The sequence below is a fragment of the Myotis brandtii genome, unplaced genomic scaffold (genome assembly GCF_000412655.1).
Source record: "Myotis brandtii unplaced genomic scaffold, ASM41265v1 scaffold501, whole genome shotgun sequence".
Taxonomy (NCBI): domain Eukaryota; kingdom Metazoa; phylum Chordata; class Mammalia; order Chiroptera; family Vespertilionidae; genus Myotis; species Myotis brandtii.
In genome coordinates this window covers 1,104,841-1,121,995 of record NW_005369101.1, presented here as the reverse complement: position 1 = coordinate 1,121,995, position 17,155 = coordinate 1,104,841, and the positions used below count along the sequence as shown (strand labels likewise).

Here is a 17,155-nt window from a genome sequence, read left to right as displayed (position 1 = left end):
CTTAGAGGAGAGTAAATGATTTTTAGGAAAGATGAATAGGGGTGGGGGGAGATAGTTTGTAACAAAATTTGGGTGTGATGTCAACTTCTAGTCTCCTGTCCTGTGACAGGAGTCAGTCTTCAGTGTCTGATGACACTTTTCCCCATCAAGGGGACCTATGACATTTAAGCTCCTTTTGGGGGGTCCAATTTTAGGCAGATCAGGAGACTTCAGTGAAAGCCTCTCCTTGCATTTGCTGTTTTTTAAGCATCTGCAGCTCAAGATCATCAATATACAACATGGCATATTTTGGGGTGGCATGTTCTCTGGCCTTCAGAATAAACCCAACAAAAGCTTGTTTCCTCTCTTATATGATTTGCCAAAGTAATGTTATTCCCTGGAGACAATATTCTACCAACAAAAGCTTGTTTCCTCTCTTAGATGATTTGCCAAAGTAACGTTATTCCCTGGAGACAGTATTCTAACCAGACCTTCCTGGGAGTGGTCATAACATACCCTGTGCTTGTAGAAAGGTGCGGGCCATATCACTAAATGAATCAGGGTCAGTTTCCTCATCTTGTGGAAAGGGAGATAAAGTTATGATAGTTTAACTCCCTTTCCACAGGTTTCCTGCAGGGCTTGGGGCTACTGGGTGCTGGACCCCCCTGCAGGCTTGTGTCTCTGCCCCTCCGGCCCCAGCAGCCCCAGAGCCTCCTCCGCCGGGAAAGGGAGATAAAGTTATGATAGTTTAACTCCCTTTTCACAGGTTTCCTGCAGGGCTTGGGGCTGCTGGGTGCTGGACCCCGCTGCAGGCTTGTGTCTCTGCTCCTCTGGCCCCCCTGTGGGCTTGTGTCTCTGCCCCTCCTGCCCCAGCAGCCCCAGAGCCTCCTCCACCACAGGGTTTGGGGCTGCTGGGTGCTGGGCCCCTTGCTCCTCTGGCCCCTGCAGCAGCAGTGACAAAGCAGAACCCAAAGATCCTCCATGGGCAGGGTGGGGTGGAACGCCTGCATCCCAGCTCAGCAGCTGCCATATTTGTTGCAGAGTGATAGTCAATTTGCATATCCCCTCCTTTTTTGCTGTGGGCTCCACCATCTTTGTCACAGAGTTACAGTCAATTTGCATATTCCCTCTTTATTAGATAGGATGAGGGAAGAAAAACTAGAGTTTAGACTCCTTTATTCTTTATGGAGAAGTAATAGAGAGGTTGGCAAATGTGGGCTTACGGTTTTCATATGGAAAATAATACAAAAATTAATAAATAATAATAAAAGAAGAAACCCTGTTTTTTCATATCCTTACAACTATAAACCTACTTCTGCCCACCCTTGAATGTAGACTCAGTATAGAATAATTCTGAAAAGGTGTTCCCCACCCACACACCCAGGCCCTGTCAGGTTGTCAGCACCCTTCACTTCTGACATTACCTACTATGTGTACAGTTGTGCTGGAGGTGTGACTCTCTGTGAAACTCGAATACTGTGCAGAAATACTCTCTCACAGCCCTTCTCTCCCATCCAGCCAGTGGATCTGCTCTCCCAGGTTCCTCTGAGCCCATTTGCTTCTTTCCACACCCAGAGCACACTCCACTTGAATCCCAGCAACAACTGTCTAACTGTTATTCCCAGTCTCAACCCTGACTCTTTTGATCCGCTTGCCATTTTGCAATAGGATAGAACTACCACATGTAAAAATTTCATTCTGCCAGTCCTGTTTGATACCCTTCAGAGAGTAGTTATTGCAGAAAATCAAAGTCAAATCCTTAGCATAGCTGATATGCCATGAAAGATCTAGTCTCCACTTATCTCTCCATCTTCCTGCTGTGACTTCAGGGCAGCAGGCATCTGAACTGCTTGCTAATGGCTCCCCAGTGCTCCATGGTCCGTCTTGACTTTAGACCTCCTCGTGTACTTTGCATTTATGTTGTGTAGCATCTTCCCCCATGCACTCCATGGCTCCCCTCCTTCATCCCAACCATCACAAAAACACACACCTACACTCATATACATGCATTCCTTAGTTCACATACTTCTTCACCACTCTATTTTAATTTTCCTATTTTTTAAAAACAAAATTATTTTAAAAATTTTAGGAGATCTGTTGACAATGAACTTGTTTTCCTGCACACCAAGACTCAGCTGCACTAAGAGAGGGCATCCCCACCAGGGTCACTTCAATCATTCACAAGGCCTTCCTGGCCCTTGCACTCATTTTATTTTTCACATGCTCCTGTATACTTTTATCTTTACTTGGCTGCATCTTGTCTAGAGTTTACACAAGGTTGAAAGTAAAACAACAACAGCAATGTAGCATTATCCTTAAAGCTACTGAAAATCATTTAATTGAGGGTCATATTTAATCTGCAAGATGTTTGAGAATCAGAAAAATGCCTGTAATTCTAAAAACAATCAAACATATTTGCTGTCTGCTAGAAACTTTATAATGAACTGATCAAATACTCAATGTGGAAAAAATATATTATCTATATTATTCACATTTACATAATTGAGAAAACTTAATGTCAAAGACATTGCTCTGGCCAGAGTCAAGATGAAAACAGATTTAACATAGCATAGCCAGGAATCAGACTGAGACCTCTTATCAAAGCCTATATACCTTCACATCCTTAAAATCCTAAATTGAACTATTTGATTAGACAATTTGGGTCAGCACTGCAACTAAGTGATTTTTCCCTTCCTTCCCCTGGTGTCTTCCATGGTTTCTTCTACCAAGTAATGTGCACATGTGTATTTATCCTCTTGCTTTCACATTACTCTTCCTGACAGCTTACTCCATCAGCTGGCCTCACTAGAAGCACTTTTGTATGAAACTCCTCAGTTGGCTCTTGGTATTAAGAGTGTTCACTGTGATGCTGCTTCCTTGGACTAAGTATGAATAAACTCTTCAAAACGTGACCTTCATCATTTCAGCCTCTTAGAAAACCTCCATGTGGCCTCTGGGCAAAGGCTCACTTCTCCCAGAGACGCAGCCCAATCCCGGGCCCTCCTGATGCAGGGACAGGAGCCTCCATTTCTCTTGTGTGCCCTCACCACATTCGACACGGTTCACCAAAAACAGGAATTTTAATTCCCTGACAGTGGGGAAGCAAGAGTAGCGTTTTGGGATCTCTGCAACTTTATGATTTATCAAGTCAGTATAGAATTTTCCCCAGGAGTTACATGTTGGAGTAACTTCAGTTTGTTTTGGCACAGATAAAAAGCAAAGCCAAAAAGGGGGGGAAGTTTCCATGAAAGACCAAAAAAGAAAGAAGGAAGTAAAGCCACACAAAAATGAGACTCCCAGGCCAACACCTTTACGAAATGCCAACTCTCTGATTCCAGCACATCTGGAACAATGGGATGTCAGACTGGTGGAGAATGAGACTTTTCCCTGCTGCCGCATACCCACGGCACAAGGATAAAGATGCCATTCCTCATAGGTGTGTGGTGATAGCAGATCCTCAAATTGCAAAAAATCAGTTCCCAGCCTCTTCGTTCTCATTCTGAGGGTAAGGACAGTGAGCATACTCAGGCTATTGTCTTCCTACCAACGCCCCATGGCCTGTCGGCAGTTCATCTGGATCCATACCCAGATCTCCTCACTTCACTGTTTGCCGTGGTGCCAGTTCTTGGGCTTCTCCTGCCTCATTCTCACAGTGACTGGGACATTAGCAGGAAACAGCAAAGCTGATGGTGAGACCTCCGTGAGTGCTAAAGATGGAAGTCCAGGCATGCAGCAGACATTTCAGAGGCCACCTGTTATAAAGTTTCCCCTACTCTGTGAAAGTAAGGTGACCAGCAAAATCGCATGATTGTAAATGTAACTTTCATGGAGATAAAAGCCTGAACTGAAAATATTACTTATGGGAATCCAGCATGTATTGACTAATGTAGCAACACTCCAGCTTGTCACATTCTGAGAGTAGGGATGTCCTATATTATAAATTCAACCAATCTCTCCTGCTCAGGAAGCACTCATGAGCAAGCAGTGGGACCAGTGATGCAATGCTGAACCACGCTCTGTTTTGAATGAAAAATAGTTCAATGGCTAAAGGTATCTGCTCAGACACAACCAAATTAATATTTAAGTAGTGTCACACTCAATCTATCCCAGGAAAGGAGTACACACTAATGCTATCTTTTTCTACCTAATACATAACAATATCCAGTGTCTCTACATTTCTAAATGATAGGGAATGTGATTCTTCATTTTGGCTGCTATAACTAAGCAGAGCATGTTTTTTATTTGTTTTATTTTAGCTTTTGCTCTTTTTATGAACCAGTCAATTATAAAAGTAGAAATATTGCAACTTCAGCATTTTCAGCCTCCTGATATTTCTAAATGGATGTATCACTGAACACGAAACAACAAAATTCAAACCAACAAACTAAAATGGCCTTCAACAGCACTTTTCTTCAAGTGCATGAAGACAAATTCAATAAAGCTGAGTAATATTTGAGATGGAATGAATTGGAGAGAAACACAGAAGCAGGTGCTTTCACCACAGCTGGCCTTGGCTCCACCTCAAGCCCGATATCTCCTCCAGACCCACCCGCTCCCAGCTCACTGTCTCTGTGAGCAATTTAGTCGGAACATCAAGAGAAAAACCTGCCACAACGCATGGCCGCCTCCTTTTCCCTGTTGGCTTGCAGAAAGTTATCACATATTCAGGACATATGATAATTTCATAGCTCCATGAAATTTTCATGAAAGCATCAAAAATTATTCCATCTTTATATGCACATTTTAGCCTGAAAGATTCATACATACTGCCTGAAGAGAAATTAAACTTTGGCATGAATATAATTTATGAAAATTGGAAACTACTTGAATTGATTTCAAAAAGAAACACATTAAATCTTGATGACTAACAGACTTCTTCAGAAAAATAAAATGTGATGTTTAAATAGAATTAAAACATCCATATAAATTTTATAAATATTTTAATAGTAAATTATATCATTTAAGTAGGTTATTAATTAAGTAAATGCTTTATAAACATATAATTTTAATCACTTATATCTAAGCTTCTGTCAGAAATGAAAAACATGACAGATGAAGAATGATTCCTGTTGAGAAAATAAAATATTACATGTTTTGTTACTTTTCTTTCACCTTATGTGCTTTTAGTGACTGCTTCCCTCAGAGTTAAAAATTGTACAGACCCAAATTTAAAGGAAACAAATAAAAACATCCATTGATTGCTGATGGGATCTTGTTGCTAACAAGAAGGTGATGTACTGTGAGAGTTGTTTAAATAAGAAAAATGAAAGAAAATGAAATCCTATATAGTGGCTACATTTGGAACCTATTTATATAATTGTTCTAAACATCTAAACTTCACGTTTTATGGAAGAGCAGCTTCTTGGCTTTGATAATATTATAATATCCCCAACATTTACAGCTCTATTTTGTACTTAAAGCGTTATGTGCCTTGCTCAACATTCTTATAAAAAGTCATTTCTAAATTATAGCTGTAAGTCCATCCTGACCTTTCCTACCTGAACTAATGTAGCTAAAATTTCTCTTTCACTTTCCTTCATTCTCTCTCCCTTTCTATCTCTCTCTCCCCCCTGCCTTTCTCTCTCTCTCTCTCTCTCTCTCTCTCTCTCACACACACACACACACACAACACAACTGTGTGCTCTGAAAGTAGTGTCATTACACAACTTGCCTGCCAATCTCCACCATCCAACAAGGTCTTGATATATTTTATGTGCTCGGCGACTGAAATGAATGAATGAATGAATGAATGAATGAATGAATGAATGAGTCAGTGAATCATGTCTGAGCCTTTCCAACCCTGTGACCAGCAGTGGCAGCCAGTTCTGATGAACCACTTGTCTGAACCCTGATTCTGAGTCTCATGGAGGGAATGAGCAGCAGAGTCATTTGCTGGAGACCAGGACTGCTTTTCTGTGCAAGAGTAAGGCAGCCACCCAAGGATGTGATTTCAGGAGGATCAATGAAGCCCCTCGTTTAAAAACTAGCAATTTCTTCCCCGTATCACTAATAACGGAAATCCATTTCAGAGGGTCAGTATATTTCATTACACTGTTAGTGATAATTCTTAGGAATTAGGTATCTGCTGAAAGGGGGAGTGTGGCCCACTGACTTGGAGCCAGCACCACTAAGGGATAAGTAGCTGATCTGTTCTTTTGCTAAGGGCATAATATAATCATACATGAAAAATAATAGGGGCCCCTGGATAGCTGAAGGTCATATCTGCAAGGAGAAAAGGTACAAAAAGAGTCTGAGATCACCTTAAAATTTGCTATGGGGTGGCATAATCTTTTATTGCTGTGGCTAATGAAGCAAGCAAGAAAGAATTTGTATAATAAAATTTACCATTATAAATGTTTTATGACACATTTTAATCATTTCTCAGGTCCAAATGAAAGCAGTTTCCCTGGGCCTGGTCACAGGGTGGTTTTGTAGGGCTTCTAGCAGGAAGGGCGCCTTAAGATGTCCCCTACCTACAAACAGCTGGCTGTTCAGCTGCAGCCGGAAGTGGCCCTCCTCCGAAGTCTCCCTGCTCATCCTCGGGAGGCCGTCCACCTGCAGCGAGGTCACCTTGAGGTTCCTCTCGGCCCGCACGTAATGCCATTGGTTGTCATTCAGAGGAGAAGGAGACTGGACTACGAGCTCTACGGGGCCGTTCCCAACATCAATTGCAAAAGTGATCTCAGAAGGAGCTGAAACCAGAAAGGGAAACAGATAGAAATGAAGGGAGTTGTCAGTGTGTTCGGGGCACAATAATGTCATGAATGAGTGGCGTACAGGATCGTATGTCGACAGCCAGCTAAAGAGGACGTCATTGAAACCTTGCACTATTACAATTACCATTAGCAGTAATATCTACCAAACACGAAGCGTCAAGCTCTCATGTTGGCCCAGTTGGTCCTGATTGTGAGAATTCAGGTAATAGCATAGGGACCTGGGACACCAATGTTAATCTGATAAATATGCATTTGTGCCAAGGTTCTGGGTTTCCTGTGTCTATTCTGGCTCCGACTATGTTCTCCCATAATTCCATCAATGCTGGGTTAGCTAGGCAGCTCTGCTCCTGCAAGGAGAAGACCCACCCCCTGGAATATCTAGTGCTCCTCCCATGTTATGTTATTAATACATGTGATATGAGCATTCACCCTATTACTAGGGAGAGAGAGAGAGAGAGAGAGAGAGAGAGAGAGAGAGAGAAACTCAGAAAGTTGATGTGTCTTGTCCAAGAAGACATAGTTGCAAGTGCTGGTGCTTGGGATGAAACACAGGCACCCCCCCCCGCCCCCCACTCTGGGCCCCTTCCCTATCTCTGCCCTTCTGTATCAATCTGCATTCAAATCAGGCTATGAAGATGATGTTGGTGCTGGGGTGGCAGCAATGGTGATAGATCCATGAAGAGAGAGACAGAAAGAGAAGTAGCCACAGCACAGTTGGAATAGTGAGCTCTTCCAGGCTCTGCACTAAGCACTGACCATAGATTCTATCATTTCATCCTCAAGATAACCTTTTAAGAAAGGCACCATTTTTATTTCCTTTTTATAGGTTAAAAAAATCAGTGTGAATAATTTTCTCTAATTTCCCAAATAGCAAGTAGAATCTGACTCCAAAAGTAGAATCAATCACCATATTTTTCTCAATTGAGTGTATGCTATTACATTTTCTACTAATGCCCTGGTGCACAGATTCGTGCACATTGAAAGGAAATTAATTAGAAGGTGGCCGGCTGGGTGGGACTGGGCGAGATGGGCTGGACACACCCTGGAGCCAACCTCCCGTGGTCCCTCCCGGCCGGCTGCACCTGAGGTGGCACCATGGCTCGAAGGGCGTCTGTGGAGTGAGCAGAGTCCCTCTGGCAGGTGAAGTCCCTCAGCCTGGCCTGTGGGGATCAGACCAAAACCAGCTCTCCAGCATTCCCTGAGGGTCTTGGATTGTGAGAGGGAGGTTCTCAGGTGACAAACCCCAGAATCAGGCTCCCTCCTCTCTGGTTCTGGGGTGCATCACCCTAGAATTGCCGCTGCCAAGCCACAGCAACTCAGAAGCTCCTGCATTGAGCATCTGCCCCCTGATGGTCAGTGCACGTCACAGTTACCAGTTGGAGCATCTGCCCCCTGGTGGTCATTGCACGTCATAGCGACCAGTCGGACAGTCGGATGGTCACTTAGCCTTTTATATATATAGACTAGGGGCCCAGTGCATGAAATTCGTGCACTGGGGGGGGTGTCCCTCAGCCCAGCCTGCCCCCTCTCACATACTGGGAGCCCTCAGGGGATGTCCTAGCTCCCTGGGAGCGGGCCTAAGCCACAGTCTGGCCTCCCTTTGTGGGAGGTGACCAGGATGATCAGGGGAAGGCACCAGCCCCATCACCCGGCTGCTGCAGCCACTGCCAGTCACCGCAAATCACTGGCTCCACCCCCACGCCCAGGCCTGACACCTCTCTCTGAGGCATCAGGCCTGGGCAGGAGACCCCCAGACCCCTCCGATTGCCAGCTCCGCCCCCCTCCCAGGCCTGACACCCCAACCAAAGGCATCGACCTCCATCACCCTCTGATTGCGGGATCGGCCCCTTGCTCAGGCCTGATGCCTCCGCCAGAGGTTTCAGGCCTGGGCAGGGGACCCCCATCTCTCCCCAATCACTGGCTCCACCCCCACGCCCAGGCCTGACACCTCTCTCTGAGGCATCAGGCCTGGGCAGGAGACCCCCAGACCCCTCCGATTGCCAGCTCCGCCCCCCTCCCAGGCCTGACACCCCAACCAAAGGCATCGACCTCCATCACCCTCTGATTGCGGGATCGGCCCCTTGCTCAGGCCTGATGCCTCCGCCAGAGGTTTCAGGCCTGGGCAGGGGACCCCCATCTCTCCCCAATCACTGGCTCCACCCCCACGCCCAGGCCTGACACCTCTCTCTGAGGCATCAGGCCTGGGCAGGAGACCCCCAGACCCCTCCGATTGCCAGCTCCGCCCCCCTCCCAGGCCTGACACCCCAACCAAAGGCATCGACCTCCATCACCCTCTGATTGCGGGATCGGCCCCTTGCTCAGGCCTGATGCCTCCGCCAGAGGTTTCAGGCCTGGGCAGGGGACCCCCATCTCTCCCCAATCACTGGCTCCACCCCCACGCCCAGGCCTGACACCTCTCTCTGAGGCATCAGGCCTGGGCAGGAGACCCCCAGACCCCTCCGATTGCCAGCTCCGCCCCCCTCCCAGGCCTGACACCCCAACCAAAGGCATCGACCTCCATCACCCTCTGATTGCGGGATCGGCCCCTTGCTCAGGCCTGATGCCTCCGCCAGAGGTTTCAGGCCTGGGCAGGGGACCCCCATCTCACCCCCCTCATCACTGGCTTCTGGGAGGCTTCTGGCACTTCTGGGGCCAGCCTGCGGCCCGACGGGTGGCAGGCCGGCGGCTTCTGGTGTCGCACATGGGGGCCTGGATGGCAGCTCTTGCACTGGTGGTTGCGCTGTCCCGCCCTGCCTGCAGTATGCAAATTAGCCGCCATCTTTGTTGGCGGTTAATTTGCATATCACGCTGATTAGCCAATGGGAGGTGTAGCGAAGGTATGGTCAATTACCATGTTTGTCTATTATTAGATAGGATTATTACATAAAAATTTTATGAATCTGAAGGAAGTGGAGAGATAAGTAATACACTGAAGCTGAGGAGAAGACAGCCCCTTTCCATAGCTGGAATCATCCCTTCTTTCCCAACACCCTGAGATGGCCCCTCTCCTTTACCTCTAAAACAGAACATGGGTATTTATTTCACAAAGTCATCAACTGCAAGACCTGAATTATCAAAGGTCAAATGCCACCCTGGAACTCTCCCTCCTTAGCTTTAAACCCTAACAGAAAGCCAGTCCTGGTGTAAGAAACCCCAATCTGCAAAATTTCCTGTAACTGAGAACTTGAATTGTTTTGCATCTGGCAAATGTGAGCTCTGACCTAGAGGGAAGTAATAAGTTAAAGGCCTTAAAGTAAAATTTGAGAGTAGACTCCAGAGCCACCATGACCTGAGGCGTTTTCTATCTTGTGCAGGCTCAGTGTTCTCATTTGTAAAATAGGAATAAAAACAGTACCTAATTGTCAAGTTGTTTATAACTTAATCCTCATGGATTTTACATTTTCATCAAATGTAATATTACTTGCATTTAAAACACTTTTGTATAACCCCAAAGTCAAAATACAGCACCAGAAAGTACAAATTGGACATTGCAACATAATTAACACCAAATCATCACTCATTAGCCTGTGATGATAAGCCGTGACATTAGCTGCTCCTGGAATGAATCAAGTGGCCTTGGGGCCTAATTTTTATTAAATTTATGTTGTGGTTATTATATTCCCATTATGAAATGGTTGGCACTCAACTCCACGTTTTCAGTTCCAGGCCGTTAGGTACCAGGGATCTTACTTTACACTAAAGACAGGAGTTTCCTCCCAGAGATAGTCTCAGTTGTTGTAGTGAAAGGAGGTCAAAATTGCCAATAAAAGAATCCCTTCCCTTGTAGCCTCATGTGCACTTTCAGAGGGAACACTCAGCTTCGGGTGATTTGCAGGAGAAGCACACAGACACAGCCGCTACCCCCTCTGGCCAGGGCCCTTTGCCTTCTTCCTGGAGCTCTTAAATTCCAGGTTCCCGTGGTAAGACATTACTTGTGCTTTCAAGGGAATATGATGAGGTCACATTATTGCAATATGGTCAATTGCCTCAATCAAGCTACAGAACACATCCATTTAGACTCAGATAAATGAGCCTCTTAATAACAAGCGTGAATCTCCATGGTTATGGGTACAATATGGGCAAGACCGTGCGAGCAGTCCACCTACGCATGAGAAATAAAGGGGTACCCTGAGTGCAGCAAATCGGAAAACTAGCCCACACAGCTGAAAGTAGATCTGTTTTTCATCATTTCCATACACCAGTGATTCTAAACATCAATGATAACACAGTTTTCTAACAAAAAAAAATATTTTTTGCTTAAGTTCTATCCAGTGCTAATGTTAGTATTATTTTTAATCATGTGCATGTAAGCCTCATAGAGCACTTTTTATTACTATTTAAAAAATATTATGTGCAAAAGGAAAATTAATACAGAGAATGCCAGATCCACTGGTGACTCCTGAACACGTAGACTCAAATACACAGGGTGAAGCAAAAGTAGGTTTACAGTTGTCCATATGAAAAATAATACAATAGTCCTATATAATAAAAGGCTAATATGCAAATTGACCGAATGGCAGAACAATCTGCTGCTATGATGTTCATTGACCTCAGGGGGCAGACACTCAACACAGGAGCTGCCTCCTGGTGGTCAATGCACTCCCACAGTGGGAGCGCTGCTCAGCCAGAAGCCGGGCTCACAGCTGGTGAGCACAGCAGCGGTGTAGGAGTCAGACATCCCCTGAGGGCTTCCGGTCTGCAAGAAAGTGCAGGCCGGGCTGAGGGGACCCCCGTCCACTGCACTAATTTCATGCACTGGGCCTCTAATTAATAAATAATAACACAAGAATAAACTGTTCCACATTCTCACAACTGTAAACCTTTTTTTGTTACACCCTGTATGTATTTATTTTTAAGGGTAGAACTCAAGTTCTGAGTTTTCACTTTTATAATTACTGTGCTAATATTGTTTAACTCAAATCTGTTGAAACACATATGTAGTATCACAGAGGTTGCAGACACAAACTGCACACAGAGAGAGCTCAAGTAGTTCCAAATCCCCAGCAACTCTTAGATTTTTACCAAATAGAATAGCAATCTATGATGAATTTTCTGATAAAAATATTTTAGTAGATTATTTTATTTATTGCAGAGATATTTGAAGTTATTAGATTTAATTCTGAAAAAATTACATGGAAAGTACTGCAATTTTTAAAACTTATTATAAAATAGAATTTTTATGAATCTGTACCAACCTTATCCTTATGTCTAAAACAGTTCCTGACATTTATCCTTTTATTACCCATGTGAAAACAATTAATTAAAAATTTATAAAAAGTACCTTTTTGATAAATCTGAGAGAAAATAGGTAGATACACCTGATTATAGTTTTTTTAAATATTTTTTATGAAGTCATCAATAAATTTATAGAATTAAGGTCTAAGGAACAGAAATTTTAATGCTTTTATTGTTACTCGACAAACCAATAAGTAGGTATGATCTTTCCTTTTTTATAAAAAGTAATTAATGTAAGTGGAAAGTATTTATCTATTATATTGTCTTTTTTCTGTACTGCATTATTTTTATTGACAAGATTACATATTAAATTTTCATAATAGAACATCTTGCCATCTGAATTCTATTATTTTTCATTTAACTTTATAATTATTTCTAAATATAACTTGTATATAGGAGATAGGATGTTAAAAATGATATATACTGTCATCAAATGTACTAGATACACCCAAGTTCATGGTGCAATGGGAGAGGAACAATGGGGATCTCACGGGGTAGTGACACACTCCTAGTGGTGGAACATAAGTGAGGAAATTACTTTCAGAGCAAAAGTACAACAAAAAAAGTGGGCCCCAGTTATGAATGGAAGGCATAATAACAACACTTTAGCTTTCCATGGAAACTGTCATGAACACATCTGTGGTTTGGAAGCTTAAGTCATTGGTAAGAAATACGCATGGATCAGATCAAGAACTCTGCCATAGGTAGCCATGAACATTTGGGTGATGCAGTAACGTGGTGAGAGAATGACTGATTAAATACTGATTGGTAATAATAATGCAAAAAGCCTTAGAAGGAACTAGAAATTGTCACTGCTCATTTTACAGATGTCCAGTGAGATTAATTTTGTGATACAAACAGGCACTCAGTGGCAAAGGTAAGACTGAAGTTTCTCCTGCTGACCAATTACATTAGTAATTCATAAAGGAGGGAACTTACAGCTTATTTCAAGGCGGATGAAGTCTGTAATGCCAAGGTTTTCTAGGAAAACTCCAGAGAGAGCCGTGGTTTTAAAATAGAAGGAAATGTCAGCACTGAATTCCGCATGGAAGGTAGGAAAGTGGAGGTAGGAGGCTTCTGTATTAAAGGAGACTGCGTTCCAGAAGTGTCCTGCAAGTAAGAAAATCCTTGAGCATGGTTGACTGTTCTGAAATGGGGTACAGAGAGCTGGGAAAGTGTATGATTACTCTGAAGCCTGGGGAACTGCAGGGAAAGGGAAGGGGGGAATTTTGGACATCCTGTGCTTATGTAGTGCAGAAGGAAAGCTTCTTTCATTAGTACTCACGGTCGCCATAGCAACGCAAGGGACCAATTCTCCAAGCAGCTTCTGAGTTTGATCTGTTGGTATCAGTGATAACTATCTGAGTGACAGGCAAGTGGTCTTTGAAGGAAAGAAAACCAGTATCATTTGTCCTGAAAAACATAAATGTAAGACAAAAGAGGAGAAAACGTGGATCACCTAGGGACTCTTTACCAAGACTCCTCTTTTTAAAAGCGATTTGGGTAGTTGCAGCAGGATGGGACAGGGAGGAGGGTAACAGAGGGCCTTTCGTCTCCTAAATGTGCGTGAGAGGCTAGAATGCCAATTGCAAACCCGATGGTCAGCTTCCCCAAACAAGCAGATTTTACATTTTCCCTAAGTCCTTCCAGAGCTTGCTTCTGCTTGCTGTGGCTGAGAGCACACACCTGCCCCGTGCAGTGCTGAGAGAACATGAAATGCCGCCTCTCTCCATAAAGAGACTGGCTGTCTCCGGAGCTCACTTGAAATGGGCATCACAAATCCCACATGAATCACTCCAAGGACTTGTTCCAGCCACCTGCCAACAGTGTCAAACAGCTTAGGATGCTTCTGTCACCTTTAACTCTACGTACAAGCAAGTCTTTGCAGTCACTCTTCATTTTGTTGCTCTTCCTATTGTTCTGTGTTTTAAGGATCTTGGTTGTTAGAGACTCTGGCTTTATCTTTGTGAACCATGCAAGTAGGGAACTGACTAGTCACCCTGTGACAAAAAATAATTTTAAAATAAAAGGGCTAAGCTATTGATTTTTTTTTCTCTTTGTAAGTTGTGTTTCTGGACTACTGATGAGAACATACCATTTAACTGAAAATAAAAACAAAATGTAGGTAAGAAACTGATATTGAATTAATAAATATTTTGAGCCAGCAATATGCTAAAGAATAAGTTTATTTTTCCCACACAACACCCCTGTGGCAGGTGGTGCAATTTTTCCTGCTTAGCAATGAGAAAACTAAGGCTCGGATATATTAGGAAACTTGTCTAAGGTCACACGACAGAAGGGGCAGGGGCGTAGTCATATACTTGGTATATATCCCAAGTATAATTTGACAAGTATGTCATAAATCCATGTTAATCTGAGCAGAACTGAATCATATGAGGCAGTCTGAGAACTACACACAAGTGGGCAGACATCCCACTAGCAGCCTCAGTTAAATGCAGGGTTGGTCATCTTCCTGGTAATAGGAACTCGAAGGCATAGTGACCTGCCCAGTATTCAGGATGAGGTATCTGATGCAGCCAGTTGATAACCAGAGCATGAAGGTGTAGATTCATATTGGTTCTCTCTCCATATCCACAAAGAAGTCACAAAACACTCAAAACCAACATTATATTTCAATATCATTTGCAGCTCTGAGTTGAGAGACAACAAACTAACATTCCAGATTAATAATTTGGGAAACATAGCAAGGAACAAGTAGTGTGACAAGTGATTTTGAGGATAGAGTTTTAGAAATAGACAGATTTGTTCTGGAATCTCAGGCCCTACCTGAGATTACAGCTGTGCTAGCTTGGGCAAACCACTTTATTTCTGAGATTTCCCAGTATCCTCAGCTTTAAAATGGAGATATATTCTATATCAGAGTTATAGAGGGGATTAAATGAGACTATATAGTCACTTAGCATGGTGTCTGATCTATGGGAAATGCTGAATAATGGGAGTAGTAACACTAATTTTCATCTGAACTAAGACTTCTGTTTCTATTTGAAAGTATATCTCTGAATGCTACTTGGACACAGGATACATTTTGAGTCTTCACATTCTGATATCTTTTCAGTAAGAGATTTCAAAGCAGATTGCAAGCAGTCAAAGTAGATAGACCAAACTCACATCCTCTCTCAAATTATTTTGTATTTCTATAGGATTTGTTTCTCTCCATTTCAGTTTCAAGGTGGAATGGTAAATTCATTAAAGCTAACCACTGCCTCCCTTACATGCTGTCCTCTTGTCTACATCCATTTGATGTCCTTGTGTCAAAATATTAGGATATGCAAATAGCACTCTAAGAATAAAAATATTTCCCAAATAAAAGAGAAAAGGCACTCACATTAGGTTTGATGGTGCAATGCACATTACCAAAAACAATTTTGATCACAAAACTAAAATAAATATATAAATTAGTGTAACTATTCTCCAAAGTTGTTCAATGAGATAGAAACAGATCCAAAGTCAAATGCCTACAGGGACCAGACAAGGAATAAAAATGGCTTTGTGTTAGATGCTAAATGAAACCTGACACACAGCTTCACTGTCAGGGGAAAAAGAGAGAGAAAAAAAGAGACAAGAAGACTGGTAGAAAGTAGGTGTTCTGTCTTAAAGGAGGCAGTGACACACATTAGTAAAGAAGTAATTATGTTATTCATGAATATAAATGCAAAAATTCTCAATTTTTAAATCTTGGAAATTAATTTAAAAATTTTAAAACCATAGTGTGGTAGGAACCAACACTGCACTGACCAATAAAATCCATGTGAGAATATGTTCAGCTGACAGACAACCTAGGCATCAAAAGGACTTTGAATATTTATTCATACTCTTAGGGTCACATTGAGAATAAGATTGGATTTAATTCATGAGTGACACATATGATTCACACCTTTGAAAGCATTAATAGGTAGAATATCTGGAGGGTGGGTGGTGGTAGTGGATTTTAATTGCAAGAAAATGATACAAATTATTGTGGTGCCTATTGATAGGCAGGGAGCCTATAGCTGTAGATTCGCCTTTCTACACATTAACTGGTTTTTTGAACTAGTTTTATTTGAATGAACACTTTAGAGACTTTGTCTTTGTTTGGAATATAGGAGGCTCTCCCCAAGGAGACAGGGTACTTACATACGTTGTAAGTACATAAGTGGCTGTGTTGTAATGGAAAGGCATTGTCATTTGACTCAGACTGGCATGGGCTGAATCAATGATCCTCAACACACTCCTTGTATGATGTCAACTAACACACTAAGTATCACATAGTAGGGACTCAAATAGTTGATGGAATTCCCTGTAAAGTTTGAAATGAAAATGTGAAATACAATTTTTAAAGGAAAATAAGAAAACAAGTCCCCTGTTGCTGAAAGATAAAGGAGCAGACCAGCTACAGATTCCAGCTTATGGAGGCCTTGAGGGCACAAGGAATGTGGGTCTCAACAAACACACATGACCTGATAAAAATATATACTTTAAGAAAAAGAATTGGAAAAAATATTCTCAGGAGCAAAAGTATGGCCCTGAATTAGTCAATGTGGTCTCTTCTCAGTTTAGAGTCTGAATCTTGAGATTTTACCAAATTCAGAACTGCAGACACAACAGGGACCTCTGTTTCATTAGTGTAACGTTAATGTATGGTGAGACGTCACATGCTCCCATTTGCTTTTATCAAGCAACTAGTGCCCCAGTGCATGGATTCATGCACATTGAAAGGAAATTAATTAGAAGGTGGCCAGCGGGGCAGGACTGGGTGGATGGACCGGACACACCCTGGAGCCAACCTCCCACATCCCTCCCAGCAGGCGGCACCTGGGGTGGCGCCGTGGCTCGAAGGGCATCTGTGGAGTGAGTGGGGTCCCTCTGGCAGGTGGGGTCCCTCTGCCTGGCCTGTGGGGATTGGGCCAAAACCAGCTCTCCAACATCCTACAAGGGGTCCCAGATTGCAAGAGGGAGGTTTTCGGGTGATGCACCCAGAATCAGGCTCCCTCCTCTCTGGTTCCAGGGTGCATCACCTGAGAACTGCTGCTGCCAAGTCACCGCAGCTCAGCAGCTCTTGCATTGAGCGTCTGCCCCCTGGTGATCATTAAACATCATAGCTTCTGGTCAGATGGTCGCTTAACCATATCTACACTAATAAAAGAGAAACATGGTAATTAGCGTACGACCGCTACCCTTCCCATTGGCTAATCAGCATATCCTTATGCAAATTAACTGTCAGCCAA

The 17,155-nt window shown here is 43.1% G+C and overlaps 1 protein-coding gene across 1 annotated transcript in view; it reads right to left on the bottom strand.

Annotated features, from left to right (window-relative positions):
* The window catches only part of CNTNAP5 (contactin associated protein-like 5), a 921,850-nt gene that overhangs the window by 151,723 nt on the left and 752,972 nt on the right, over window positions 1-17,155 (bottom strand). Inside the window, exons 15-17 of the mRNA XM_014548314.1 lie at window positions 13,216-13,343; window positions 12,870-13,040; window positions 6,453-6,671 (exon numbers count right to left, since the gene is read on the bottom strand). Of these exons, the coding sequence (XP_014403800.1) occupies window positions 6,453-6,671; window positions 12,870-13,040; window positions 13,216-13,343 (518 nt within the window). The remainder of the gene's footprint in view (window positions 1-6,452; window positions 6,672-12,869; window positions 13,041-13,215; window positions 13,344-17,155) is intronic.